This window comes from Hemicordylus capensis, chromosome 1 (genome assembly GCF_027244095.1).
Source record: "Hemicordylus capensis ecotype Gifberg chromosome 1, rHemCap1.1.pri, whole genome shotgun sequence".
NCBI classification, from domain to species: Eukaryota; Metazoa; Chordata; class Lepidosauria; order Squamata; family Cordylidae; genus Hemicordylus; species Hemicordylus capensis.
The window spans coordinates 447,657,680-447,685,311 of NC_069657.1; the positions used below are offsets into that span (position 1 = coordinate 447,657,680).

Genomic DNA, 27,632 nt, shown 5'->3' on the forward strand with positions numbered 1-27,632 from the left:
TTACATTTTGCAAACATAACAGATGGGCAAGGAGCTATTTTATGCCTACTTGTTGACACAGAACTAACTCTTTTGTGCAATGTTGTGCTTGATTTTCCAGTTGCATCTACAATCACTTTGGTCAATGTGGTGTGAAAATTCAGTACAGTCTTCCTCACTGCTATCCATTCACATGCCCTCTTCATCTAGGCCAGGAGCACACAACTCAAATGTCCAGGTGGGCCAGAAATGACCATGTGGGGAAGGGGGGATGAGGGATGGTGTTAATGGGCTGTGGTACAGGAGCAGGACCAGCAGGGGGGGTGAGGAACATCTGGTCTCAAGTGGACAAATGCATTGAGCTGCTGCTGCTGCTTGTCACAGGTCAAGCCAAGTGCTCTTCATGGCTTCTACTGTTGCTCCAGGATTTTTGTCCCTGTGGGCCAGTATAAGTGTCCCTGTGGGCGAGATCTGGCACCCGGGCCTTATGTTGTGCAGGCTTGATCTAGGCCCAGTTGACACGGTATCCCAGAGGGGGAGATTAGTTGTTCCCTTTCCTTGCTCCTGTAACTGCTCCTCAGTCAGAGAGGGCAGATGAACATGCAGTGGCGCCAAAAAGGGGAGGAGCAGCAAAACCAAGGCCTTTCAGAGACTGACAGTGGACTCCTTGCTGAATGGGCCATGGCACGTAATAATATGGACCCCAATAAAAGTAAATGGAACAACGAGACAGATAAGCATAATTGCATGTGCTTATTACAGCCAAAGGTCAAGGCAAAAAACTGGCCAGTCTAGACCAGGGTGGGTCTTTTGCAACTGTGAACTAGCATCCCTATTTCTATTGTCCACGGAAAAGGGGAAGGGCTTCAGAAATCTTGACCAGCTTGCAAACCAAGACCTACCATGGGGCAAGACCAGTAATTTAGTGCTTACAACCACATCCAACTTCCATATATTTCCTACTCCTTACTCATAAACTGAAGCGGATGGATTCGGCTATATGGAGAAGAATAATGTATATTTTAAAAAGCGAACACCACCTCCATTTAGCATCATTTTAAAAACAGTAAAGAAAAGTTCTATGACAAAGTAAGCCACTTCCTAATAGGGTTATAAATAGAGGACAACTCACCATCATTTCTCCACCAAAACATTCCGAGGCCAACTGAGCAGAATCAAATGGTTTCACTTCAGCATCATTGAAAAGGTACCTAGAAAGAATAAAAAAATTACCTTCAAGGATCACTTGCCTCTACTAGGGCTGATCCTACATTAGGTCAATTCCCACCCACTCCACCCCCACCCAGGGGTGCACCTGGGTATTTTTGCTGCCCATACCTGAGGCTGAATATGTCACCTTAAGTGGCACAGCAGGAAATGCTTGACTAACAAGCAGAAGGTTGCCAGTTCAAATCCCCGCTGGTACTATATCGGGCAGCACTGATATAGGAAGATGCTGAAAGGCATCATCTGACACTGTGCAGGAGGAGGCAATGGTAAACCCCTTCTGTATTCTACCAAAGAAAACCACAGGGCTCTGTGGGCGCCAGAAATTGAAATCAACTTGACGGCACACTTTACCTTACCTGAGGCTGAAGGGCTTCGGAGGCGCCCCCCCCCAATTAATTTATTCATACCTCTAATTGCTGTTGCTGTTGCTGCCCAGCCCCTGCTGCTATTTCCCCACTCGCCTGCTGTATTCCCCTCTCACACCCCCCCGCAGCAGTGCAAGCGGGCCTCCTCTGTCTGCACATGTGTGCAATAGGAGTTATGGAGTGTCGCATAACGGGATGCGAGACTCTATAACTCCTACTGTGCATGCGTGCAAATAGAAGAGACTGGTCTGCATGCCCGAGGAGTCCTGCCTGCGCCCACCACCGGGCTGGGTGGGTGAGTGGAGTGGAGTAGGTGAGCAACAGCGGCGAAGAGGAAATAGGGGTGGGGCATTGGGGCTCTGGGGAGGCCCCTTCCCTGAGCATTTGGAGGTCCCCCAGGAGGCATAAGGCCATGGACCCCCACCCCGTGGTCTGTACCTAAACGTGCCACTGCCCCCACTTCACTGGATATATATTTTGGATGGAACAAGGCATAGTCCTTGACCTTGCTGTGATATTAGAAGGTAAAAACTACATGAGCAAAGCAAGTACATTCCTATTATATAAAGTGGCATGGTACTTTTTACATGCTAGCTAAATGCTACAAAAAGGAATACTGGTACTTAATTTGAAGGTTATTTTTTGGTGGGTGGAGCATCCTGAATGGATGATCTCCTTGCACTAGAGGAAAGGTTTATGGTCACTAGCAAAGTTTTTAAGAGCCTCAGAAGATCAGGTGATGTGGGAGGTTCCAAGAAGGGCTGGATGCCAAGCAAACCAGCCAGAAATGTCAGAGCTGGGGTGGATAGTATGAGGTCATAAAGATCAAGCAACTTTCTTGGGGACCCTTCCAGGATCCTCAGGATTAAGGAGGGCAGGAGAAAGGTGAAGAAGGGGCCTGCGGCTGCCAGGGCATTAATTCCTCCTACTTTCACTGCTGGGAACCTGGTAAACAAACAAGTTTGTGATCTGCAGAGTTGCAGAAGTTTATACAGGTTAACTAAAGCATTTCTGAACTGCTGGAAACAAAGAAGGGTTAGGCAAAAGGCTGCCAAGGGCCGCTCCTCTGGGGTCTGAGTAGGAGAGGGGTAAGAGCAATGGTGACTTGAAGCAAACATCCTTCAGAAGTCCTCTGTGGTAGAGAAGGTGAGTGTGTCACCATGGGCAGCACAGGAGTCGAGACTGAATATGTGGTCCAATGGAAGGAGAAAACTGGACAGTGCTGAAGCGAAGTACAAAAAACGGACAATAAACGAATAGCAAGGATGTAGCTATAATTGAGCAAAAGGGTTCAAAGAACACGGGCCCCCAGCTCCATCCCTCCCTATTTTCTTCAATATCTCCTTCACTCTGGGGGGCTGCCAGAGAGGCGGATGACCACGGGCCCCCTCTCCCCTAGCTACGCCCCTGACAAACAGCAAACAAGAAAACAATAATTGTAAGAGAAGAATTAAGAAGAGTGTTCAAAGAGAAGCTATGGAGATCTGCCTAGAAGCACAGCAGGACTAAAAGAACTTGGTGTGGTTATCTGTCCCGGGATCCTAAAGACTTTTAATATGTTTCAGTTAGGCCTGCCTGGGAGCACGTGGGAAGGATAACCCAATCAGAGATGTCCTCAGCTCCAGGCAGCAGAGAATGAACAGTGCTGAAGCAGAGACCTGCGAATGTGCTGAAAGCATAGGGGCAGCATCTCTGAGGGAACTATTTTTCTTCCAGGTGTTTTCCCCAGCTGGGAACTCTACCATGCTCATAGGGTGGCAACATTTGTTTCCATCACATCTTTGGTCCACAGGAGAGTGAAGGGAGAATGAATCGCTGGCACTTATCTGAAAGGTCATTCTCCTCAGAAGTATGGGTTGTATCCGCCAGCATCATGGGTTGTCTCAACCTCCTGCTCCAGAAAGGGCCAATCACAGATCGTTAAAACATGAGCAGGAGGAAGGAGCAACCCCCACTTGACTTCGTTTTTTTGTCCTGTCTCGCTCCAACAGGTTGCCGATAACTTTGCTCCATTTATGTCAGCAAGTGAGCATTTTTACTCTTTGTCTCCTTCCCCTGCGCCTCTCTTTTTGTGGCTAGACAAGGGGAACCAGAGAGACAGCTGCACAATCGCACATTGCGATTTTCTGACAGCCTCCACTGCGGCGTTAAGTGGTTTATCTGAAAATATCTTTCCTTCCTGGGCACTGTATCTGGTCTAGGAGTTCATAGCTGCCAAAGAGAAGCAGATGTCTGACGCCCTCTGGTGGCCACATTCACATCCTGCAGCTAAAGGAGGAGGAGGATTACTTCTTTTCTCCAGGTAACAGGGCACGTTGCCTCTTTTAGCCCAGGGTGAAGGTATTCCAAATCCACTTGAATTGGCTCTCTTCGCCTACCCCCTCACTTTCTTTAAAGGGTTATCTCCTTATCCAGGAGAGAGGAGGTGGTGAAGCAAGCTGCACATAAGTGCTTGTCTCAAGAGAGTGTAGGACAGGAAACTGGGAAGAATCCACTCATGAGGCTCTTAAAGTCCTTGCTAGTTACCATAACTTCTGCTCAGTTTATAAATTACTTTCCTGAAGTTTTTGATGAACATGTAGACCACATGGTGACTTCCCCACCCTGATGCAAAGAATGCAGACATCATGTGTCATCTAGAGAGGCTGAACTGTCCTAGAAGCCAAATTTAGGTTGCTAGTTAGGATGTTGAAGTCCAGGACCTTGAAGGTAGCACTCTCATAACTGCTACTTGTTTCATGTGCAGAGACAGCAAGACAAGCAGAGTTGAAAGGTCTCAACACACGGAAGAGGCAGTGGGGTCAGGAGGAGAGATTTCAATTTGTTAGGCAGTGGATGAGAGAACATGTGTGGAGTTCACAAGTTAGCAATAGCAATAGCACTTACATTTATATACCGCTTTATAGCCGGAGCTCTCTAAGCGGTTTACAATGATTTAGCATATTGCCCCCAACATTCTGGGTACTCATTTTACCGACCTCGGAAGGATGGAAGGCTGAGTCAACCTTGAGCCCCTGGTCAGGATCGAACTTGTAACCTTGATGGACAACGACAGGGGCAGGGGTGGCAGGGAGGAACTCTGCCGCCCCAAGAAGATTCTTAAATGCACCAGCGCCGGAGGGGGAAGAGCAGCGGCGGGGGGGGGGAGTACTACCACCCTCCCTTAAAGTGACACCCCCCGCCCATCTGAACCGCCGGCATTCCGGACTGGTCCGGTGGCTTTCCCTATGGCCCCCGAACCGAACCAAGCACACTACTAATTTCTAGGGTTTTTAAGATAAAAAGTTGCACCCGTTGTGCAAAACTAGAGAAATATTACAACAGTTACTACTCACCACTTGTTGTTTTTGTAAGCATAAGGGTTGACAATATCTCTGATAAAACTGTAGTAGTGCCCCCCATCTGCTGTTCCTGTATGGACTGTGACACCTATCAAATCGTATTCAAAACACTTAGTTTCCTTAGAACTGTTTCCATCATCCTTGAAACCTTGAACAAATTAAAGAAAAGAAATTAGCAACTCATTCCTTTAAGCTCTAAAACAAATGAGGTACTACTAATCAACAAAACTGGTGGGCAAAAGGGTAGAGAAGAAATGCATCAGTGTCAGGACATTTAGCTTTAGGAATGGCACAAAGACACCAACCAGGTCAAATCAGCCCCTCCCTTATATGTGACATAAAGCACCCAGAGGCTTCCAGTGGGGAAAGAAGGCAGCAGTTGAAGATAAAGAGAAGATGCCAGGGATTTGACACTACAGGTGTGTGAACCGGTTCGAGTTTGAACTGGCCGCCCAAAAGAGGAAAACCCAAAAAGAGGGAGCCAGTCAGAGTTCGAACTGAACTGGGCCCAGTTTGTATCGAACTGGTTCGACAAGCAAAGGGGGGCAGGGGGAATTTCTTATCTAAAAATGGGTTGAGAGGCTGGCAAGAGAGCACCATATTGGCTCTGATGGCAGCAGCCCCTCTTGGTCCCACCAATGCTCTCCCCACCCTGTAGCACACATGCGGAGACCATTTATGTGATGGAGACCATTTACATAACCATGCCATTGCACATGTGCAGAGACCGGAATCAGGCTGCGTAACAGCCTGTGGAAAGGGGGGCGCGCCGATGGAGCTGAGAGCAGCCACCACTGCCGGGGAGCTGATAAGGTGCCCTCTCGGTCTCCCCACCCATTTTTAGATAGAGATCCCCCCCGCCCACCCCCGCTTCTTCACTTGTAAAGAGAAATCCTTACCAGATTTCACTTTACAAGCAGGGCCATCGAACAGGGTGGCTCAGCTAGAGTTCAGTTCGAACCCGAACCGAACCACGCATTTCAGTTCCATGCACACCCATACTTGACAAATAAATGAGAAAATCGGGTTGCTTACCTGTAACACGTGATCTTTCTGATTATTCATGTTAACTCACAAAATGGGTTCTGCACCTGCGCAGTAACCCCAGCGGAAGAATTCCATAGCGCTTCGACTCTACCAAATCGTGTGGGTGGTACAACTGTTACTTTTGGCAGGAGAGCACCTTCTCCTCACTTCCTGATCAGCCGCTGTGAAGAATGTAGATGGATAAAGTCAGGTAAGCCATTATTACTGTGGATGTATCCTAGCAGCAGGGAAGGCCGGGCAGATGTTGTGTGTGAACATGGATCACCAGAAAGATCACCCGTTACAGGTAAGTAATCGGTTTATCTTTGAGGTGATCCATGTTCCCTCACAAAATGGGTGATTAGCAAGCTCACCTGAGCGGTGGTGGGGTGCTAGGATATAGTTAGAACACCCTTTTTAGAACAGTCAGACCAAAGTTGGCCGCTGCCTCTGAGCGGATGTCCACAGCATAATGCTTTACAAAGGGAAGATTGGAGGGCCACGTAGCTGCTTTACAAATGTCTATCAGGCTTATGCCCAACATGTGGGCTGCTGAAGCGGACATAGCTCTAGTTGAATGTGCCCTGACTCTTGGAGATCGCTTGACAACTTGTTTATTGTAACAAATGAAGATCCGTTCTATCAGCCAGTGTGAATGACTCTCCCTTAGAGGAAATAAATACTTTCTGAATACCTTTGTTCTGTCCATATAATAAAGCAGAGTCCTTCTGACATTCAAAGAGTGCATTGACTTCACCAGAGTAGAAGGGTTCATGAAGAAGGGAGTTAAGATTATGTCTTGGTTTAAATGGAATTCAGAGACTATTTGGGGTCTGAAAGATGGATCTATCCTCAGAATGATTTTGTTGGGAAATAACTTAGTACAAGGGGAGTCAGCTCTAGGAGCTGTTAGTTCACTGACTCTCATTGCCAATGTAATGGCAATCAAGAAAGCAGTCTTTAAAGATATAAACTTAAGGGAGGAGAAGGCTAGTGGTTTGTATGGAGCCTTCCATAAGTGTGGATAGGATTAACCAGAGACTCCAAGGTTCAAAGGCTCTCTGACTGATGGAAACAACATATTGATCCCCTTAAGGAATCTTTTTGAGTCAGGGTGGGAGAATACGGTATGTGCATGCCACCTAGGATGTCTTGCAGAGTGTGGTCATATGAACCTTAATGGAGGCATTGGATAGCCCTGAGTTCTTTAGACTCAAGTATTAAAGGATTTGACGTATGGAAGCCTTGTAGGGATCAAAACCTTTAGTAGCAGCAGCAGCAGCACATGTGTGAACTACTTCCATTTGCACTTATAGTTTCTTCTTGTTGAGTCTTTCCTCTAATTTAGGAGGATGTCATCTAAAAGTTCAGCCTCCAGGCAGTTAGGTTCAGTACTTGGAGGTTGTGTTATTTATATATATGTAAACCACTTTGGGAACTTTTGTTGAAAAGTGGTATATAAATATTCTTTGCCGTCATCGTGCAAGATGTGGCCTGATCTCAGCAACAGAAGGTTTTGGCAGTGCAGAAGATGAAGGTGTTGAATCTGAGACAGGCGGGGCTGGATGGGAAACCACGGCCACCAGAGGGTGAGTAGAATGCATTGTTTTCCCTCTTGTAAGATCTTGCTCATGATTTTGGCAAGCAGGGGAAAGGGAGGAAATAGGCAGTACAGGTCCTTTCCCCATGGCATTTGGAAGACATCTCTCATTGAGTCCTTCCTTAAGCCTGCCCTGGAGAAGCAGACGTTGCATTTTGTTGTTGCGTGTTGCAAACAAGTCTATTTGTGGAGTTCCCCAGTCTGAAAGATGCTGTGGAGAATCCCTGGATTTATCTCCCATTTGTGGTGTCGGGAGAAGTTCAGGTCTCTGCTGAGGGCGTCCGCTAAGGTGTTGTCCACTCCCTTGATGTGCAAGGCTATTGGGTGCTCACCATGGTGTATGCTCCACTCCCATAGCTGTAGTGCTAAATTACAGAGATTGAAAGACTGTCTCCCCTTGGCACTTGAGATTAGCAATCACTGTTTTATTGTCTGATGGAATCTGTACTACTTGATTTTTTAAATTAGCAGTAGAAAGGATTTCAGTGTATGTATTCAGCTGATGCATTCTGAGCCTTGCGTGAGTTACAGTCGCTGTGCAAGATGCCATCAAACCTAACAGCCTTTGAATGGCATACACTCTTTGCTTTGGGTTGATTATGAAGGTTGAGATCAGATGCGCAATCAGCAGCCTCCTGTCCTCTGAAAGGTAGGCTCTTTTAGACTCTGAGTCCAAATCCGCTCCCATGAACTATATTCGTTTTTGTGGTTCTAGGACTGACTTTTCCCAGTTCACTTTGATTCCTAGTTTTACTAGGAGGTCCATGAGGTATTGCACATGGGAGACCAGGGTATCTTTGGACTCTGAGGTCACTAACCAGTCATCCAGTAAGGAAATATGAATGTGCCTTGTATCCTTAGGTGCGCTATTATTGCGCTCACACATTTTGTACAGAATGCACTCCTGTCAAAATAAGAGCTTCTCCATCTCTTACCCTTGACACACTTGTTCTCAGGCTTTTAATTAAAATTAATTTAAAACTGTTTGTTTTTATTATGTGAAATTATTTTCACTTTATGAATTTTTTATTCTATGAAAGTGTTTTGTTTGTTTTTGTTTTTATATAGTAATCTGTATTATGTACACCACCTAGAGATGTATATATCAGGTGGTCAGGCACGGGCCATGAACGCGCCTCTGGGGAAGGGGCTTCTTTAAGTGTAAACTGAGCCAGTGCTCCAAGCCCCCCAGCAGCCCCTGCGGCGGGGAATTGCCTCCACCACTCACCTGGCCGCTGGCGGGGGCTCACCTCCGTAGGAGCCAGGTGAGTGGCAGAGGCGATTCCCCGCCGCAGGGGCTGCTGGGCAGCACGGAGCACTGGCTCCGTTTACACTTAAAGAAGCCGCCTGCCACCCCGCCACCCGGAGGCGCGTAAATAAATAAAATTCTATGGCATAGCCTGTTATAATGCTCAACACCCATGCATCCGATGTTATGAGATGCCAAGTGTGAGAAAGGTAGAACACTCGAGACACTTCATGGTCTGAGGCGTTAAAGATTCTGTTTTGACTGATCTTGCACCTTTGACCTTGGTTGTACTTGCTTTGCGTTATGTGGCTTTTTCAAGTTGTACCTGAAAGACTTATAATCTCTTAGGAACATAGGAAGCTACCATATACTGAGTTGGACCATTGGTCTATCTTGCTCAGTATTGTCTACACAGACTGGCAACAGCTTCTGTCAGACTGTTTAGATTGGAATCTTTTCCTACCATATGTTTTGAACTTATATGAGTAGGACTGTAGGGGTGGGGTGGAAGTGAAAGTCCTTGCTGTGTAGTGGAACCAGTTTTTCCATCATGTTATCAGTTTGCATGCTGAAGAGACCCTCTCCCTCAAATGGTAGGTTCTCTATCTTACTTATCCTTCATGTCGGATTGAAGGGTAGCCAACTGAAGCCATACATGCCTTCTTAAGGACACAGCACCTGTGAGGGTATAAGACTCTATCCCTGTCAGGTGCTTGGCTGTACTCAAGTGCTGCCTTGAATTTGTCACGAAACTCTTCTGGCAAATACTTAAGGTTACCCTTCAAACTGTCCCAAACAGAGTAGTGATACTTAGCCATGCAGGCCATGTAGTTAACTATTTTTATAGACAAACAAGAAGTGGAATATAATTTTTGTCCCATGGCATCCAGCTTCCTGCTTTCTTTATCCACGGGGGCTGAGGGGTTTTTGCCTGACTTGATGCTGACAGCACAATCTACCATCAATAAATTTGGCAGCAGATAATTTAAAGAGGAAAGAGCATGAATCTTCCTAGATTCTGTATAGGCTCTCTAGCCTTTTTGATGCAGAGGTTGAGACTGATGATGTGTTCCAGGATGATTTTGCTGAATTTGAATTTGAACTGGCAGCATAGGCAAAGATGCTGGTTGTGATGAAGAGAAACTGGCTATAAAATCATAAACAGGATCTTTGACCTCCTGTGTTGGTATTTTTAATTCTAGACCTAACACTTTTGCCATATCAGCCACCTGTGTCCTGTAGGGTCTTTGTTTCTTCAGTTGGGAACATTATCGTCAAGAGAGGGATCCAAGGGATTTTCTGTTTGAACTGAAGAAAGACGAAAAGGAAGAGTCATTTTCATTATCAGAATGTTCTCTCTCTTTTTCAGGTGATTTCTCTACTGGCAGAGAGTGATGAACAATCTCCAAATCAGGCATGGTCAGCTGAATATGACCAGCATCCTTCTGCTTTTCCTTTTCAGGCAGTATATTAGAATCTGGAGATCTTTTGAAAGGAGAATCCGCAGTAGGTCTGGTGCAATGTCTTTGTTCTTTAGGGGTAGAAATCCTCTCTAGATCACCTTAGTTTTCTAGTCTTCCACATTCTGTAATCATCAAAATCATATAAAAGCCCAGGTGATGGTAAATTTTAAAAAGGGTCCCTGTAGCTTCTAAGACTTCTTATGTAGCCTGGGTCTAAAGCTTCTGGAGAGCTCCAATAGTCCATAGGGCAAGTCATGGATAAGTACTGTAGAGTGGAAGGGTAGTACTTTCCCATCCGGGGGTAGGAGGAAGAACATAGAGGCATTACCCTCACAGGAGAAGTTGAGGGAGTCTTAAGGACTCCATCCAGCCCATTCATAGATAATCCAGTAAAAGTAGAGCCTGATGGAGTGGTAAGTGTGAACCCCATTAGAGATTCCAAATCTGAAGTGGATTTGTCAGGTACAAACGGGGCTGTCTCCATAGAGAAATGTCATTCTCTACTCAAGTCAGAGCCTTCGTCACAGTCCGAATGAACTGGAGAGACATCTGAAGAAAAGTCTATCAATACAGGAGGCACTTTGGAAATGCTCATCCCTTTAAGGGTTTCCTCTGCCATGGCCATTGACGTTGTCAGTGTCGGCATAGTGACTATCAATGTCAATCGTAGAGTCAACTGAGATGTCGGTGTAGCAATTATAGTTCTAGGGATGTCGTTGGTATCAAAGTCAACATTGGTACTGAGTCCGATGTAGAGGACCTTGCAGCATCCAGAGATTTTTTGAAAACTCTGATGCCCGTCCTGGACAGTGGGTGGCGATGGTGTATGTGCGGACTGCTTCGAGGTCGATGTTGAAATTTTCTCTGAAGGAGACAATCCCGATGGTTGATCTGTCCACATCGACATCTGGCAGTGTTTCAAGGGGCTTTGGAGAGTCTTCTTTTTGGTGTTTTCTCTTCTTGTGATGTTGGCATTGCCTTGCACTTCTTAAATGTCGGCTCCCCTTGGTCTTTTCCAGAGTGAGGCACCTGTGGTATCGATCTTGGTGAGCACTCGACCTCGACCCCAAGGGTCACCGATTGTCCAACATCAATGACGCTGCCCTTAAGACAGAGTTCCCTGCTTCTTTGAGTTTGCTTAGGAAAAAGACAAACAAATTTTGCTGGATCTCACATTGTGATGTTCACTCAGGCAAATTAAGTGTTCGTCATGCCTGTCAGAGGAAGGTAGTGTTCCTCCTACAATTAGCACTCTTTTTGAAATTTTTTTAGAGTCCATTAAAACAGTAACCAAAATGAAACGTGAAAGAGAAACCTAAAACAATCCGTAGCCCGAAAGCCAGTAAAATCACCGATTAAAGACAAAAAATTGAGATGAAATCCAAAGGAGAAATGAGAAAGAGCCTGTTGCTCAAAGTCAGAACAACAATAAAAAACGTTTTCTCTCAGTAACCAAGAAACAGGCAGAGCAAATCCTTCACAAGGTGAATGCTGCAGTGGTCAAGAAGGAATTGAGGAGAAGGCACTTTCCTGCTGGAAATAACGGTCGCACCACACGTGCAATTCGGCAGAGCTAAAGAGCACTTAATTTAACTATGAAATTCTTCCGTGGGTGTTTCTGTGCAGGCGCAGAACCCATTTTGTGACAGAACATGGATCACCTCAAAGATGTATATTTCTAGTGTATTATGTCCAAATCTAAAGCTGTATTAACAGTAACAAAGAGTTGGCAACACAAACAAATCAATGTTTCCCAAGACTTTACAATAGAACACTCAAACATTCAGAAAGGTAGAAATTGTGTTAACCAAAAAGATTACGAAATATTTTATTATTTATTTATTTACTGCATTTCTATACCACCTAGTATAGAAATCTCTAGGCCGTGTACAAATTAAAACATAATATTAAAACATTTAAAATTCATAAAAAGAGAAAAATCACAGTAGATAAAAACACACATTAAGATTTAAAATGTATCAGGATGGATCAAAATTCAAACTATTAAATTAGCAGAAAACTCTGGAGATAAATTACAATAGAATACCTTCTTTCCTGTCATTCTTTCCCATGAGGAAATCTTCAGTGTACGGTGTCATGTCCAGACGTAAAGGAAATGAGAAGTGGGTGTTGACCTTCTCCTTCATCATAGTGACCATGTTAAAAGTGTATCTCATAGTATTGAAACTTAAGATGCGAGGCAATTTCTTAAAACATGCTCTACAGACAAAACAATTTGATATTTCCATTTAGAATCCCCTCATTAATGATGATTGCTAATGTTTAAAAGTTATTTACAGCATAAATGGTTTCGATCCTGGCATCTATATCTGGTTTGAAACTGCTAATACCCATTGAATTTTCACAGCTATATTTATGAAGGAAATTTTTAGCAACAGTTAAATTCTCAAAAAGCTCCACAATTAAGAAAAAGATGAGGGCCATGCCACATTGCTGGAAATGCAGTACCCATTTGGCACCCTGGTGCATATAACACTGCAGTGTCCTCATTAGCAACTGCTGCCTTCTGGCTCCAGCTTTACACCTACTGTATATCAACCTGGCACTCGAGTCCTCCTCCACCTTGCCTGCCTGATAGGACCCTGCTCCTGGGATACATGCCAGTTGTATAGGACATAAATTTCAGAGCAGGGAAAATTCATTCTCTGAGCAGCATTATCCATCAAGTGTCTCATTTTGCTGAACAAGGAGGATGAAAAAAATCCTCTCCATCATCCAGTGGAATAAGGACCCATCCACACTCTCTACCTACTGATATATTGTGTTTAAAAATCAGCTCTAAGAGGACACCTATAATCCTATCTGTGGAGCACATAACGAGATCTTTGAGTAGCCTATCCCTATTACTGGATAGGCTGGTGCATATAACACTAGTGCATATAACACTGCAGTGTTATATGCACCAGGGTGCCAAATGGGTACTGCATCCCTAGCAATCCTGAATGGGGCTGTAGCTCAGGATGGAGCATAAGCATCACCGCCTCCCCAGATCAGAGACAAAAGGGCAAAACACGCACCTATCTCTTTAGCCATTTTATGTCTAATCTGGGGAGGCGGTGATGCAGGATGCCCAAAGCAAAGAGGTGAGGGAATAGCCTTAATTAACAGGTTATTCCCTCCAGTACCAGAGCGGGGGAGGAAGATGCAGCAGCCAGAGGATGAAAGAGGAAGTTCCCTGCCTCCCAGCCGATCAGCTGCGTCTATTCTCCCCTGGCTGGCTGGACACTTAGTTATCTTTTACCAGCCATGGGCTATCTGCTTTTCTCTTTTGGGAGGGGTGCTGGCTTCTACTAGATTTGAGTGGATCAAACCACTCAGCATCTTTTCAATAGGCTTACTCATGAGATTCAATGTGTAGTTTTTGCAACTATCATCCTTGCCCCCCAGCCCCAGATGGCAGCTGCTGCCACTGGTGTAGACAATACTGAGCTATAGGAATCAATGGTCTGTATAAGGCTTGGTATAAGACAGCTTCCTATGTTCCTAACCAATAGACAGGGCAGCAATACAAAATACTGGGTTAACCTTACATAACATTAGTTAAACACATCGATTCTCTTTCTCCCCAACCCCCACTCCGTTTCCTTCCATCGTAGATTTGGTCTGCAACATGTTTTTGTTACTGTTTAAACTATTTAGCAGGCCTCTTTTCTTTAAAAAACAAAACAAAACACTCCTACAACCATTTGCCTTCAATACCGTTTTTCTGCTCGGACTTTCTTCCCACAGTGAGAACACGTATACATGTTGTCGCCTTCTAGGGTATCTTTAATAGTAACTTCATCAAGAGATTCCTATATGCAATACATGGGGGGAAAGGATTGCTTAAACAAGCTACCATACACGTCTTATTTTATTACAGTAAATATATACATGTTTAAAACAAGGGGGATAAACATTGTTAAATGATTATGTTTGAAAAGACATTATTTTCAGCATCATCACTACAATATTTATTACTGGGCCTTGCCCCAAGATCTCCAGTTCAAATCTCTCAGTACCTAAGTGCGGCATAATAAAGATGGGAATCCTAGCAAGAGATTCATGCGCAACATTTTAATCAACAGGATTAACTGTTTTAAAACATGTTTATCCCACTTCTCCATGCATTTAAGGTTGCATACAGCAAAACAGAACACACACTGAATTTAAAAAACAAGCAAGCAATTTAATACACATTAAAAACACCTCATACCACAAAAATAGCTGGTAATTATAGTTTTGGTCAATTTATAAAGACTTGATTGATTACTGCAATGCACTCTATGTGGGGCTGCCTTTGTATGTAGTCCAGAAACTGCAGTTGGTCCAGAATGTGGCAGTGAGGTTGGTCTCTGGGTCACCTCGGAGAGACCATATCACTCCCATCTTAAAAGATCTACACCGGTTGCTGATAAGTTTCCAGGCAAAATACAGGGTGTTAGTTATAACCTATAAAGCCCTAAACAGCTTGGGCCCGGGGTAGTTAAGAGAAAGCCTTCTTCGCTATGAACCCCCCCCCGCCACATTGAGATCATCTGGAGAGGTTTGTCTACAGTTGCCACCAGCTTGTCTATTCGGGGACAGGCCGTCCCCATTGCTGCCCCAAGGCTTTGGAACACACTTCCTGCTGAAATAAGAGCCTCCCCATCTCTTACAACTTTTAAAAGGGCAGTCAAGACGCATTTGTTCACCCAGGCTTTTATTTAGATATTGTTTTAATTGTGTTTTTAATAATTTTAACCTTTTACATTTTAATTGTTGTAATGTTTTAATCTTTTTATCTGTTTTTATTGTTTTGTTGTAAACAGACCAGAGACTTGCGGTTTGGGAGGTATACAAATGTGGTAAACAATAAATAATAATAATAAAGACCTTTCTGTCTTGCTGTTCAGATCCCAAGATGACTAACAATTTTGATAAAAACAATTTTTAAACATCAATAATAAAAAAACAAGAAAAAATATTTAAATAGATATTAAGCACATGCAACCATCATAAGAACCAAAAATCAGGAATACATTATTGAAAGTGCCTCCAAGCAAACAAGTTTTAAATTGGTCTCTGAATGAATATAATACTTAATATTTGTATGGCACTTTTTGAGTGTGCAAAGCTCTTTGCATGTATTACCTTGATGGAATTATTACAACAACCCTAAAGTAATATCATCCCCATGCTGCAGATGGTGGGCTGGGTGGCAGCAGCTTGCCTGGCAAAAGAGATTAGAACATGGCAGGGCCCAATTTATAACTCAGTCACTATGCTACACTAGCCCTCTATAAGAAGCAGTGACGTAGCAAGTAGGGGTGTGCACAAAACCAGCTGGCCCGGTTCGGTCTGAATCTGATCCAGACCTAAACAGGACCAGGCTAGTTTGGTTTCACCCCCCATCAAACCCCACCCCCACAGTTCGGTTCAGTGGGGTTCAAGAGTCCTTTTTTAAAACTTACCCCCTCTGAGGGGGCTTCTCCGAGGTGGGGGGGGGGAGTCCGTGGAGGTCCCCACTTCCCCGTCAGTCTTCCTCATGCCAAATATCACCCAGTTCGGGTGCTCTTCAGCCCTTTTCGGGCCTTTCCCCATCGTGGTGGCCATTTTGGAGGCTGCCACGCACGTGCAATGGGCCTCTGCATAGTCTGGGTTATGACCCAGGGCAGGGTTCAGTCCATGGTCGGACTGAACAGGTGGTTCAGGTCAAACCCAGACTGTTGAACTGAATTGATTCTACGTCAAACCGTGTTTGCACATCCCTAGTAGCAAGGTCTTAAGAAGTTTGTATTCCATGGGTGAACATTGGACACCACCACTCACTCCTCTTTTTTAAAAACCCAGCTTGCCATTTTGGCTATGTTGCTCCCTCACTGCCAGTCAGCCAGCTGCTTGCTGCCCCACACACCCACCACTAGCACTGTAAAGAGCCAGTGCACAGGGGCTGGGGTAGCTATCTGCCTACTCTCCCTCGTTGGCTTTGCCAATGCTAATGAGGGCTGACATCAGTGACCAGGAAAGAAGAGGGGCCTTCAGCCAGAGGCGTATCTAGGGAAAATAGCGCCTAGGGCAAGCACTGAAATTGCGCCCCCTGTCCAAGCATCTGACACCCATCTTTCAGATAACTTTACCGTAATATCAGCTGAAAAATACAAGTCAAGCTCGTTAATCTTTTAATATTTCAAAAACTATTTAGCAGTGGACGTAGCCAGACCAAAAAATGCTGGAAAACTACAAATCTCAGTATGCTGGGGCTCGTGAAATACCCAAATACTATGTAGAGGTGTACTTGGAAAACTAAACAGAAGTGCCTGCCTAATTCTCTACTATGCATTGTAGCGTCACTATTACATACGTTTTAAAAATATATGGAGAATTTGACTTTTCCCAGATACTATGAAAATAATTAAAGGATATGCAGAGTAAACTGAGTCACTGCTTGGAATATATTCTAGTCTTTCAGAAAGACAGTTAAAATGAGAGAAAGAGAGCAAGAAACTCCCAGTACGCCTTAATACTAAGGATTTCACACTGATTCAAAGTCAAACTCACCATTAATAGCCGTATTATTAAGACATCACATTTAACTCACTTATCACAAGAAGCAAAGTAAGAGCAAATGAATACAATCCTAGCTCATAAGCTTCAGCTCAGGATTCAGAAGCCCTGATTCCAGCCCCTTCGGGGGGCTTCCTAAAGGCCATGGGGGTCTGCAAAGGTTACTCACGCTGGCCTCTAGGGCCTCGCAGGGACCATTTGAGCATGTGCAGTGGCCATTTTTAAAAATATTTTTTTTCCAAAAAAAATGGCCACTGAAAACAAAATGGCCACCCTGTATGCTCAAATGGCCTCTGTGAGGCCTGACATGGCCTAGGGCCTCACAGAGGCCATTTCAGCATGTGCGGTGGCCCTTTTGTTTTCAGTGGCCGTTTTTTAAAATTTTTTTAAATGGCACCCAGGGCAAGTACCCTGCCTGCCCTACCCTAGATATGCCCCCTGCCCTCAGCAGCCCCTCTTTTCAAAGGGGTGTACTTGGAACACAGCCACTCACTCACAGTTACACCAGTAATAAGAAGGGATCTGTCTGGCTCTCTTGAAGCAAAGCACTCCACAGCCTGGGCACCATCATGGAGAAAGTCTTGTTCCACATACCTGTCAGGTGCATTTCAGAAGGTGGCACAAAAAGTAACAGGGCTTCCCCAAAGAATAAAGTGTGCAGTAGTGGAATGGACAATCTAGTCCGCAATGAATCGAGCCGGTTTGACTGTGAACCCGAGCCCAGTACATTGCAGACTGATTCAGCAATCTATGCTTGTAAAGGGGAATCTGGTGAGGATTTTCGTTTACAAGCAAAAGAGAACCCTGACTTAAAAAAACTTCTAAGGGTGACTGGTGAGAGGGCACCATTAGAAGCAGGTGCTGACCAATCCTCCAGTGACAGAGGTAGCACAGTTCTGGCCTCTGCGGAAGCATGGAACTGTGCCGCTGCCTGAGGATCAGTAAGCACCTACTTTTAAAAGTGCTATTTTGACCTCCCACCACCACCTTTAGCAGTCTTTTAAAGGCAAGATTCCCCTTTGCTTGTAAAGGGGAATTCTCACTGGATTCCCCTTCACAAGCATAGTCTGTGGGACCAGATCATGCTGGTTCAACTGAACTGGACTAGATGGTAGATTAGGTTCAAATTCTGTCCAAATTTGAACCAAACAGCAAAAACCAGCCAATGCACAACCCTAGCATACTACTAATAATAATCATAATAATCACCACCACAACCACAATTTTTGTTAGCTGCCCCATAACAAACTGTTCTCTGGACGGCTCACAACACAACATTAAAACAAGAAATAAAAACACACAACACATTAAACCATTACAGACCAAAAAGAGGTGTGTGTGTTTGTGGGGGGAGAAAATACAATACAAAGCAATTTAAAAACTCTTTAAAGATAAGTTAAAAATCAAAATTTAAAAGGCCTGAGTGAGCAAAAAGGTCTTTACCTGGTGATGAAGCCAGGAAAACCTCACTGGGGGAGAAATTCCATAAATGGGATACAACCACCAAAAAGGATCTCTCCCTTGTAGCTCCCCATAGGAACCCTGGTAGGTTCCTACGGGTAGAGGGCTTTAAAGGCTAAAACCAGAACCTCGAACTGAGACCGGAAATGCATTGGGAGCCAATGGTTTTGCCTAGATGTCATGTGCTCCTGTCAACAATGTAACTGATGAAATTAAAGTGCTATAATTTCTCCACCCAGTTGTCAACCAAAAGTCTTGCAGAATAAGTAGACTTCACAATTTCTTACTAAGAGCCAGGAGGAAAATGCCGGATACATTGCTTAAGAGGTGATTTCATAACTTTGGGGCTACAGATATAAAGCACAAGCATTTCTGGTGACTGTTCTGACTTTCTGCAATGAGGAGATGCCAATTATCAAGTAATAAATCACATCCACCACATTTGTAGCATTTTTCTAGTTTGCTTTCCATTCTTCTCTGGTGGCACATCTAACTGCATAGACTCAGCAGATGTCTACAAGGACTGCTGGTATGGTATTACTTACATAAATATTCTTCATGTCTGCTACCTGGCATCGCACTGTATAGAACTCTTCAGCGGTCTGGCTGACATGCTCACAATCCTAAAATGACAATGGCAAAACCAAAAAAGTTAACAAGTGTCAGTGATTGCAATCCCACTGTCTTCCAAGCAACAAGCTAAATTTAAGGAGGGGAAATGGACAGGAAAAAAAAGTGTCAACTCACCAAAGAAACAACATTGTTTGTGATAACACCTCCAAACAAACTTTTCACCGTATTCTTCTGTGGATGAATGAAGTTATTTCAGTCAATGTAAGGGGGGGGTGGAGATCCAAAGCCTGTTTTTTTTGTTTTGTTTTTTAACACAGTGCCTAAAAGCTTACCAATTCTGGAGACATTTCTTCAATTTTTGTTATTAGATCTGTAAAGAATTCAGTCATGTCTTTTTGTTCCCCAGTATTAAGCGGCTGTTTATCCATTGTGTAGGTTTTGCAGAATGGCCTTGGATTGTATGCTTTGCATTCACTTTCCTTTGTGTAAGCAGAGAGGCAGACAAGACAGACAGAACCAGATAAAGGAAGCAATTAACTCTTAATATAATTATACTTAATTATTTATTAATGCAAACATGTAGAATTATTTCTGGTGGTATTTACTGGATACAGAAATAGTTTCGTTTTATCAAGCATAGATGTTGAAAACCAAAATATTTGGAAAACAAGAAGGGGTTCTTTTGGTCAGTGCTTTTCATCAGCACTGATTTTTTACAAAGGATCCTTTGGAGACTTGTACAACCTATATTTACAAAACCTTGATAAAGAAGGTTTTGCCTCTAAGCTATGTGAATTAATAAGCTGTGCTGCTCATCAGCTTCAGAAGAACTGGACATCTTTCTATCGATTCATACTAGACTTTTTATAGCACTTCCCATCCCACCATAACTTTGCGACAATGAATTCACCAGCACCAACTTGCTGAGGCTACAGGGACAACAAAACTTCTTCCCTTTCCCAATTTTGAATTACTCAACTAGCTCTTACCTAGCATCAACAAAGCAATGCTAATGGGTACTTCTGCCCCAAATAGTGGGCAAGGTGATGAACTCCCAGCACTGGACAAAAGTGGTAACATTTTCCTTTGCACAGACACCCAAAACCCAACACCTGATCTTATGATCTACTAACACTTCACCACAGAACATCTTGACTACTATATTGCCATTAAGGATCCACACGTAGAAAACAGCTGTTATAACCACTTATTTTCTCAAGAGATTTACCAAACTCACCATTAAATGTGTAAACATTTTCTGAAGTTCTAAGAGGGTGGTCTTGTGCTTCATATCCTCTGAATACTTAAAGGGGAAAAATAGAGGAGTAGAAACAAAAATGAAAGGGAGAATAATTTAGTTTTATAGAGCTTGTGAATTATGTGAAAACAGAGCACTGTGATTATCATAATGACTTCTTTTCCTACAGTGGCCCAAGGGTATCCTCAAATTGGTTGTACCTCCCAGTTGCTTCACAAGGACAAGGCCATGCAAATTACAAATGTTCTCAGTATTCTCTGGGAGGCAGTCATTCTCAGTTTTGAACTTGATACAACTGCAAAAGAGAGTAAAGTACTCCCAACAAGTAGTGACCGAACCAGTAACATTCCCAGCAAAAAAAGTATTTAGTGAGCCTTAAGGAGGGCTTGTCAAAAGGGCGGGGGGAGGAACTAGGAGAGCAGGGATCCCTATTGAATAGGATTCACTTATTCTTCCAAAAGAACCTGGGAGTTATAAATGACCTCCTACAATTCCCACTGATGAAGAAAAAACCCACAGGTAGGCAAGATGCCCTCCATTCACTTTGGAGATAGAAGCAATCATGGTAAATCCAGTATTCTTTTTCCCCACAACGGCAGAGAACATTTTCACACTGAATGCCCAATAGCAATGATCAACCAATGAGTTCCTTAGAAGCCTTGCTCCTCAGAACAAGACACAATCAGAAATGGGAGTAGCTACCTCCCACGCAACACTGGAAAAGGCTAGAAGAGGGAGGTACGATCTTATCTGAATATACCATATATGTAAGTTATAGCAAAGAAGTAAATATTTTAAAGGAAGTAGGGGGAAGAATAAATTAATGGAAAAATTGAAAATGTTTTGAAATAATTAATGCTATCTGTAGGTCCATGGACACCATTGTGACTCACTAGGTCCACAACAGTTAACATATACTTATATAGAGGAGCTTTCCATCTGGGTCATTCTAGTAAAGACGACACTTTGCTTATCAGTTACTAGACTTTAGAAAAAACTACAGTATAATCCAAACACTTTAAAATCATTAAGAGTCTCATATCCCGTTTAGCGTTCCGTAGTCAAAGTTCCGAGTAATTTTTCAATACTTTCCAAATGTTGGGGGGAATCCTTATGTTACAGTTCCGTTTTCTAGCTGTTGAAATTGTTTTTTAGTTTAATTGCTTATTTCTGAGGAGCTTTAGTAATCCGAAGATGTGATCACTAAAGTGGTCAGAAAGAAACAAAGAAGGACGCCTAACCACTGCTATAAGATACTGCAGGGCACATGCAAGAGGCAGTTGGGGGCGTCTCGAGGAGCTAACGAATTTTACCCGTTGGTCTGCGCAGGCGCAGAACCCATTATTTTTGACTGTCGTGAGATCACTATCCAAATCTATTCATTGCAGAACCAAAGATTCCATGATGCCTATTGAAGCGCAGACTACAAAGACTGAGGGGATATGGAGTGGTGCAGCTGCATATAGCAGCTGGAGTGGGTTTCCCACCTAAATCAGGAGAGTTGAGCTTGTTAGGTTCCAACGAGGTCTCTGCACATGCACATAGCCCATTGGTGTAAAAGACAGAGACCAGGTCGAAGAATAGGTATTTCCTAACCCTGCTTCGAAAAATCTGCCAGAGAATGCATGCAAATCATATGCTCTACTACAAACTGTGTAGCTCAAGACGATAGCACTGACTACACTCAAATGGCCTTTGGGCAGGCGGGGGTAGGTGGGTGGGGTGGTGCGCTTTTGAGGAAATTACACCACACTTTTAAAATCTTGCTCAAAATCAAAACAAGGATTTCATACCTTTGCAGTAAAGATGGCTTGCCTAGCTTCTGGTATCATGTAAAGTTGCTGAATAGTTGAAGCCAAGTAACAAGTTGCTCCAAGGTTGGTCAGACCCACAAACCTGCACTCAGCTCTGACATCATCATGTGGCCAATAATCCCATTTGTAAGGTGCATGGGAAGCTAAAAAAAATTATGAAAAAGAAAAATTTCAGAAAGACAGAATTGCAAATAATCACTTATTTTAATGAGTTAGTTGCCTGGAGATTATTCTAAGTATGTTCCCATTCTCTCTGAGGGTATGTTCTGAAACCTACCTATGGAACAGTCTTCCACCCACCTTCTAGGTACCAAGCAGGGAACATCCTTTGCACCCAGCTCCCCTCTTTAAACAAGAAATGTGGAGCTGGGCTTTGAAGGTAGCACATGAGGGATGATCCCTCCTTGTTTCCTGAAGCTCAAGAGAAAGAGTGAAGACAGCTCCACGGGTAGCTCCAATCTTCTCCTAGAAGTCTATGTTGAACAAATACCGTCACTGGATATGAAAAGACCACCACCAAGGAACTTCTGTATTTCCCTCATGGCATGACAAGAAAATGGCAGCAGCAAACACATCTCATGATGGAGCAATAAATAAGAACAAAGTAAACCATAAACAGGTTGCTCACCTGTAACTGATTATCTGGTAGAGATCCGTCGATATCCATAAGATAAGATATCCATATCCGTCAATATCCATCCGTCGATATCCATACTGCGCCTGCACAGGGACCATGTGGTAGCTATGCCGAAGCTTGTCGAGGTGTCCTGACCACGCCCCCACACTCCCTGTGTCCTATTTAAGGGCGGGCAGGACGCATGTTCCTCAGTTCTTGGACGACCGCCATGAGGACGATCACCCAGGTAAGTTCATGAGTTTTCCTTTCTTCTTCTTCTTCTTCTTCTTCACCACAAAGGAAAAACAGTATACCATCAAAGAGAGCAGGGCTGCACACCTGTAGTATACATATAGAACACAACACTACTGCAGAGGGATAGGAAGGGAGGGTCTTATGGATATCGATGGATCTCTACTAGATCATCAGTTACAGGTGAGCAACCTGTTTATCTGGGTCGAGATCCGTTGAGACCCATAAGAGTGGGTGTTTGGCAAGCTCCCCATGGAGGAGGGTGCAGTAGTAATAGGGGCAGAATCCTCTTTAGTACGCTCCGCCCAAAGGTAGCCTCTGCAGCAGAGCGGATGTCTATGGCATAATGATTTACAAAAGGGGTCTCGGAGGACCAAGTTGCTGCCTTGCAGATGTCTTTGAAGGTCACTCCGGAAAGGTGTGCAGCCGAGGAAGCGTGAGCCTGGTGGAATGGGCCTTAATTGCTTCCAGTGGAGTCTTGTTCTGTAGCTTGTATGTAAGCTCTATGAGTTCCACCAACCATCTGGACAGGCGTTGACGTGAGACGCAGGTGCCCTTTGAGGAGCCAGCATACACCACGAATAACCACTCTGTGGAGTGAAAGGCCTTTGTTCGTGTCAGGAAGAATAGGAGTGCCCTGAAGAACATCAAGGGAGCCCTTTCCAGGGCCAATGTTGGTTTCCTGAAGAAGGATGGGAGGACAATGTCTTGGTTTAAATGGAAATCAGACATGATCTTGGGTCTAAAAAATGGGTCCATGCGCATAAGGACCTTATCTTGGAAGAATCTGGTATAGGGGGAGTCGAACCTCAATGCCAACAGTTCACTCACACGGTGGGCAGTAGTGATGGCAATTAGGAAAGCAGTCTTCCAGGATACCAGTTGCAATGATGCTGTGGCCATGGGTTCAAATGGAGCCTCAGTAAGCGTGGAGAGAACTAACGACAGACTCCAGGGTTCCAACGGAGGTCTTATTGGGGGATAGACATTAGACAACCCCTTTAGAAAAGCTTTACTTTCCGGGGGGAAAGTAAATGAGAAAAGAGTCATCCAATCAGAGCCCGGGTGGCGAGAGGAAAGGGCAGCTAGGTGCACTTTAATTGAAATATTGGCTAGGCTCTGTATTTTCTACGCTGACTGGTAGGTACTCTCCAGGGTTTATTTATTATTTATTTATTTTTTACATTTTATATCTCATTCTTCCTCCAAGGAGCCCAGAGCAGTGTGCTACATAATTAAGTTTCTCCTCACAACAACCCTGTGAAGTAGGTTAGTCTGAGAGACTAACCCAGAGTCACCCAGCTAGTTTCATGGCTGAATGGGGATTTGAACTCGGGCCTCCCCGGTCCTAGTCCAGCACTCTAGCCACTACACCACGCTGGCTTCAACCGTGCAAAGCGTATGACCGCATTGCATGAGGCCATGAGGCCTAACAGGCGTTGAATCGTAAGGGCTGTCTGAATTGGAGACTGCTGGCAGAGGCTCACCAGATCTCGAATACGGATGAACCGTTCTTCCGGTAAGAATGCCCTTTGGCGTTCCGCGTCTAAAACTGCTGCTATGTAATTGATCACTGAGACCGGGTCTAAGTGTGATTTTTTCCAACTGACCTGGACACCCAGGTTTTCCAGTTGGTCCAACACTCAGTGGATGTGTGAAACTAACTCTTTTCTGCACTTTGAGGCCAGGAGCCAGTCATCCAAGTAGAGTTTAATAGTGACCCCAGCATCCTGAGAGCCACGCACTTGGTAAAAAACCTTGGGGCGATGGCCAAGCCGAAGTATGTTATGGACTATAAGACGCTATGGACTATAAGACGCACCTTAATTTTAATCCAGTTTTTCAGAGTTTTAACATATTAAACTGTTATCAAAACTGTACCGAAAAGTCCTGCTAGCTCCAGGAAAGGACTCTCAGCCTTGCTTCAGTTTGTTCTCCTTTCTTCTTGCCTCAGATAAGTCCTCTTTTAATTGCTCCTACTCCACTCCATGTTTTCTCTTCAACCTCACTTCTGACCCTATTCCAAAAAAAACCCCTCTTTCGTTTTCGAGCTTTCCTTCTCCTCACCAGAATGCACATACTTGGGGTGGGCAGGCAGGGGTCATATGAACTTCCAGACAGAGGAGGGAGCGGCCACCACTTCGGCTCTCCTACTTCTTTGCACTTTCTTCAGCTGAACATGTTTGCAGAAAGGCAGCTGAACATGTTTGCAGAAAGTAAAACGGGAGGGAGAGCTGATAACGATGGTGTTGCTGGTGGTGATGTAAAACTTGCACGATCGGGGAGGAGGAGGAGTCCACGGCCCAAGCAGCAGAGGGTGAGCTGGAGCGGCAGTCCCCAGGCGGCACGGGGTTAATAGAGGGTCACCCCCAACCCCGTCCTTTAGCATCGGTACAGGCTTTGCCGGGGGATAGCCCCCCCCCCCCGAACCTGTTGGGCAGGCTTACGAGTATAAGACGCAGTTACGAGTATAAGACGCACCTGAATTTTGGTGGATATTTTTTGAGGGGAAAAGTGTGTCTCATCGTGCATAAAATACGGTACATTGTACTGGAATGCTTTGTCTCTGACCATGAACCGTAGATACTTTCAGTGTTAAGGTCTGATACTGATGTGGAAATAAGTGTCTTTCAGATCCAGCATCGCAAGCCACCTCTCCCCTTGTAGAAGTGGAAGAATGTGTTGCAACACCATCATACAAAATTTCTTGACACTTACAAACTTGTTCAAATGGCGGAGGTCCATGATGGGGTGACTGCCCCCATCCCGCTTGGGAATCTGAAATTAGTGGGAGTAGAAGCCCTTCCGCCTGTCCGCCCACGACACCGGGGTTATAACCCCTTTCTCCAATAACTCCCTCACCTCTTCCTGCAGGGTCTCTGTAGAAGGGGTGATCCTCATCCCCATGAACCGTGGTATTGTCTTGAATTGATGGCATAACCCATAGATATGATTTTCAGGACCCAGATGTTGGCATGGAAGTGTGGAGCACTTCCCAGTCACATTTGGCAGTATGTGTAATAACTGGAAGCATTGGTAGTGCGACAGGAGCCGTTGATTGGGTCTTTAGCATAAAATTATAGACTAGATCGTCTATAGTTGCTAGTTCTGAACGTAGAGCTAAACCTAGAGCAACAGCCATTGCGTGCACGTGTTTGTGGTAGGCCTTGAGCTCTTCGTTGGGCGATACGTAGGTGGTATGAGCTATATCAGTTGGCAGTTCTACAATGATCTCTCCTCATCCTCCCAGTCTGACTCAAAATCGGATGAGCCGTAGTGGTCAGAGCGCGAGGCCGACGGTGAAGGTGGAACTGTAGTATAGAGTTTCTGCTGTAGTGCCAAGTCCGCCTGGGGCTTCCGTTTGGGTGGCCACTGTACGTGACAATGAGGGCCTGGTCTGGGATGCCTGGTGAGCCAGGGTGGTGGTAACTGTTTGGGTCGCAACAGTAACATTTGCAGGACGTGGACGGAAAAGTAACGATGCAGGAGGAGGAAGTTGAGAAACAGGCCTCCATGTCCTACTGGGTTCAGCAACAAATGATCCAGATGGCGAAAAAACGTCTACAGGCTGAGTTGGCGTAGCGTGGGAGAAGCCACATGTATGCCAGGAAAGAGGACTCCTTAGATGGTCAGCCGACAATGCTGGAGATGGGCGGGCGAATAATGATGTGGACGCCTGGGGTTCCACCTCCGATGGAAGAAAATCCAGGAACGTCGACGAAGGAGTATTTGAGCTCGAATCCAACAGTGTGAGAAGAGTGTTAGTGTCCTGTGCAGCGAGTGCCATGGAAGCACCGACATCGTCTCCCACATCGATGTCAAAAGACGGAGGTGGCGGTGGTGGCCGATATCAAGGAGAAAACTGTCGAGAGGTCGAGATCACCGGGGTATGTAGGGTAGAGATGGAACAGACGGTTACTCTCGGTGTCGAAGGAGGAGAAGACGAGATAGGCGTCTGTGCCAGCGAGAGCGAATGGGCTCTCGGTACCGATGGAAGCGACGTCGAAGGCACAGTAGATGCCAGTCGCATCAGAGCCGATGGGTCGATATCCGACGGAGCTGTAAAAGTCGTGCACACAGCTCTCGGGATCGGGAAGACCACTAAAATGTCCGATGGGGAAAGAGTGCGGGCTACAGTCAGATCGATGCACTTCTGACGTTTCTCACTTGTGGCTCCTTGGTGTTCGCAACTGTGACACTTAGAAGATGTCGATGCCGACGACGTCTCCATAGTGTCTTGTCGCGGGGGTTTCGATGAAGAAGTCGCTGTCGAGCAAACTTTCTACTGACAGGTCAAGGTCGAGTCACCCTTCGGCGTCTATGTCGAATGGGATTTCTTAGCAGGTGACGTGCTTGACGTCGAAGTTAAGTTCGTGGTCGATGTCGAGACTCGTTTTGATGAGGTTTGCAACTTCGGCTTAAAGGAAGACGGTGTCGGTGGTGGAGCCAAGGACGACCTTGGAGGCGTCTTAGCTTTCGATGTCGAAGGGATGGGTATGTCCGGTGTTGAAGGGCTCAGCCTGTTGTCATAGATTGCCGCGCGAAGGTGGAGTGCTCTGTTTTTCCGAGTTTGCTTGGAAAAAGACAGGCAGATTTTACATGTAGTGACGTTGTGTTGTTCGCCCAGATAAGACACTGGTTGTGCAAATCCTTAGAGGGGAGTTTTGCTCTACAGCTCTCGCACTTCTTAAAGGATTTCTTTTCCTCAGCCACCAGCACGAGTTCAGAAAAACTTGAAAGGAGTTCTGTTAGAGTAGTCCGTAAGCTGATCCAAGGTCAAAACACGAGGGGAAAAACATGTCAGCCGGTCCGGGTCAGAGAATGAACAATGTCCATCAGCCAGTCCAAGTCAGAAATCC

General features: G+C 44.8%; 1 protein-coding gene across 5 annotated transcripts in view; it reads right to left on the reverse strand.

The window, feature by feature from the left end:
* The window catches only part of USP34 (ubiquitin specific peptidase 34), a 234,500-nt gene that overhangs the window by 37,905 nt on the left and 168,963 nt on the right, over nucleotides 1-27,632 (reverse strand). For 4 of the 5 annotated variants that reach the window (XM_053247423.1, XM_053247443.1, XM_053247415.1 and 1 more), the window contains 9 exons: nucleotides 21,885-22,048; nucleotides 20,071-20,136; nucleotides 19,166-19,312; nucleotides 19,008-19,064; nucleotides 18,806-18,883; nucleotides 13,974-14,068; nucleotides 12,301-12,473; nucleotides 4,910-5,063; nucleotides 1,112-1,190 (listed from right to left, as the gene is read on the reverse strand). In XM_053247423.1, coding sequence (XP_053103398.1) covers nucleotides 1,112-1,190; nucleotides 4,910-5,063; nucleotides 12,301-12,473; nucleotides 13,974-14,068; nucleotides 18,806-18,883; nucleotides 19,008-19,064; nucleotides 19,166-19,312; nucleotides 20,071-20,136; nucleotides 21,885-22,048 — 1,013 coding nt within the window. The remainder of the gene's footprint in view (nucleotides 1-1,111; nucleotides 1,191-4,909; nucleotides 5,064-12,300; nucleotides 12,474-13,973; nucleotides 14,069-18,805; nucleotides 18,884-19,007; nucleotides 19,065-19,165; nucleotides 19,313-20,070; nucleotides 20,137-21,884; nucleotides 22,049-27,632) is intronic. The other variant, XM_053247433.1, reaches the window with a different exon arrangement.